Here is a 1668-nt window from a genome sequence, read left to right as displayed (position 1 = left end):
TTGATCGTCAGATATTGTCCAAGATTAACCTTCAGGGTGGATATAGCTCACTAGCAGCCTTGCACCAAGGACATATCCACGTTGACATTTACCCAGAATGCTTTGTGTGTAAATAAAATGGCTCCATCCATATAGTATATTTTTAAATCTTTAGTTTAAAAATTATAAAAACTAAACAGCCTGCAGTACTTTTGCGGTCTTTATTTTACAGTTAAAATATATGTTTATTAAATAAAGTCTAATGTTACAACTAATTGGGGATCCCTTTAATGGTTTCCTCTGACTTCCTTTTGACATCTCACTGAGTCCACCAGTGGTTTGTTTCTTCTTTAGGACATACCAGATAGTTGGACTGGTAAAGGCCAWTGTTTGTTTATGGCTCTGACTGATTTTTCTTCTTCTCTCAGTTTKACAATTGCTCGTTTTTCTCCCATAAACAGACCTCTGRTTTTCATGTTATTTACATTGCTTTTAAACTATAAATACAGTCTGCACAGACTAAATCTGAAACCGAAAGATGTTCATAAATTCGGTAAAAGGACAAACCTGGGCAACAAAAACATCTTTCAGTTTTATGYTCCAATACTTTCTTTCACCAAAAGATTTGGTGTTGAATTAATGTTATTTTCTAAGTTGTGTCCAGACGTAAACACATGGGAATAAAAGTTGCTCTCTCACGTATAAATCTTCTAAGGTCAAACCCAAATGTTTTCCATCTACAGCAAAAGGAAAACTGCTTTCACTCTGTATTTGTAGYATTTTGATTCATGAATATATTTCCTGTGTGGTGAAGGAAGCCCAGTCGTATGCTGAGGACACTGGTTTGCTCTTCATGGAAACATCTGCCAAGACCGCCATGAATGTGAACGAGCTCTTCTTGGCTATTGGTAAGATTTTTCTTTGCTGTTTGAAAAACAAATTCACAGTTTTATTTARACTCATGAGGACCCACGATGACACTTGTGTCACTGTGGTTTTTGGGTTTCATCATGAACGTAGAAATGGGTCCAGGTTCTAAATTGTATTTATTCAAGTATAATATGCAAAATTAAATCCATAAAATCATCCATAAAGTTGGGGGGGTACTATTATACTTGGATAAATATTTTTACTTATGTATTTTAACTGAATATTGGCTTCATTCACAAAATGCCTGAGTCTGGAAATGAGACCGCGTCGTAAAAAGCAGTTGAAACGAGCTTACCTATGACAGTCCTCCGTGCTTCAGAGTTAGATAATAACAGATCCAGGCAGGTGACATGATGTGGAAAAAGGGGGAAAAAGCAGTCCTGCAGCTTAGTAATGACAACGAACTAATGACATTAACGTGTGACCGAGCCGCTCCTGGAACAACAACAAACGTAAGGTTATGAATATAACCACGGTTCCTTGAAGAAATGGAACGAAGTACAACACACAGTTATATATGGGACACACGCGCCCGGCTGAAGCCACCTCTAATCACGTCTTTAGACCGGTGACGTGGTGATGTTGAATGTCGGGTGACAGGCTCCGCCTTCACCCTACAAGTTCGGAGTCACCAGCGTCATTACTCAGTTAGATACCGCCCTTCACCGAGCCTTTTGTGATGCGGGGCCAACAAGGTGTTGGGTTACAGTTGGAGACGTGTCGCTGCTGCCCTCCACTGGATGGGGAAGGGACAACATT

At 39.4% G+C, this 1668-nt stretch overlaps 1 protein-coding gene across 1 annotated transcript in view; it reads left to right on the top strand.

Annotated features, from left to right (window-relative positions):
• The window catches only part of rab5b (RAB5B, member RAS oncogene family), a 14108-nt gene that overhangs the window by 4044 nt on the left and 8396 nt on the right, over positions 1 to 1668 (top strand). Inside the window, exon 4 of the mRNA XM_014026451.1 lies at positions 794 to 887. Coding sequence (XP_013881905.1) covers positions 794 to 887 — 94 coding nt within the window. The remainder of the gene's footprint in view (positions 1 to 793; positions 888 to 1668) is intronic.

The sequence above is a fragment of the Austrofundulus limnaeus genome, unplaced genomic scaffold, assembly GCF_001266775.1.
Source record: "Austrofundulus limnaeus strain Quisiro unplaced genomic scaffold, Austrofundulus_limnaeus-1.0 Scaffold554, whole genome shotgun sequence".
NCBI classification, from domain to species: Eukaryota; Metazoa; Chordata; class Actinopteri; order Cyprinodontiformes; family Rivulidae; genus Austrofundulus; species Austrofundulus limnaeus.
This window is presented reverse-complemented; position numbering and strand designations above follow the sequence as displayed.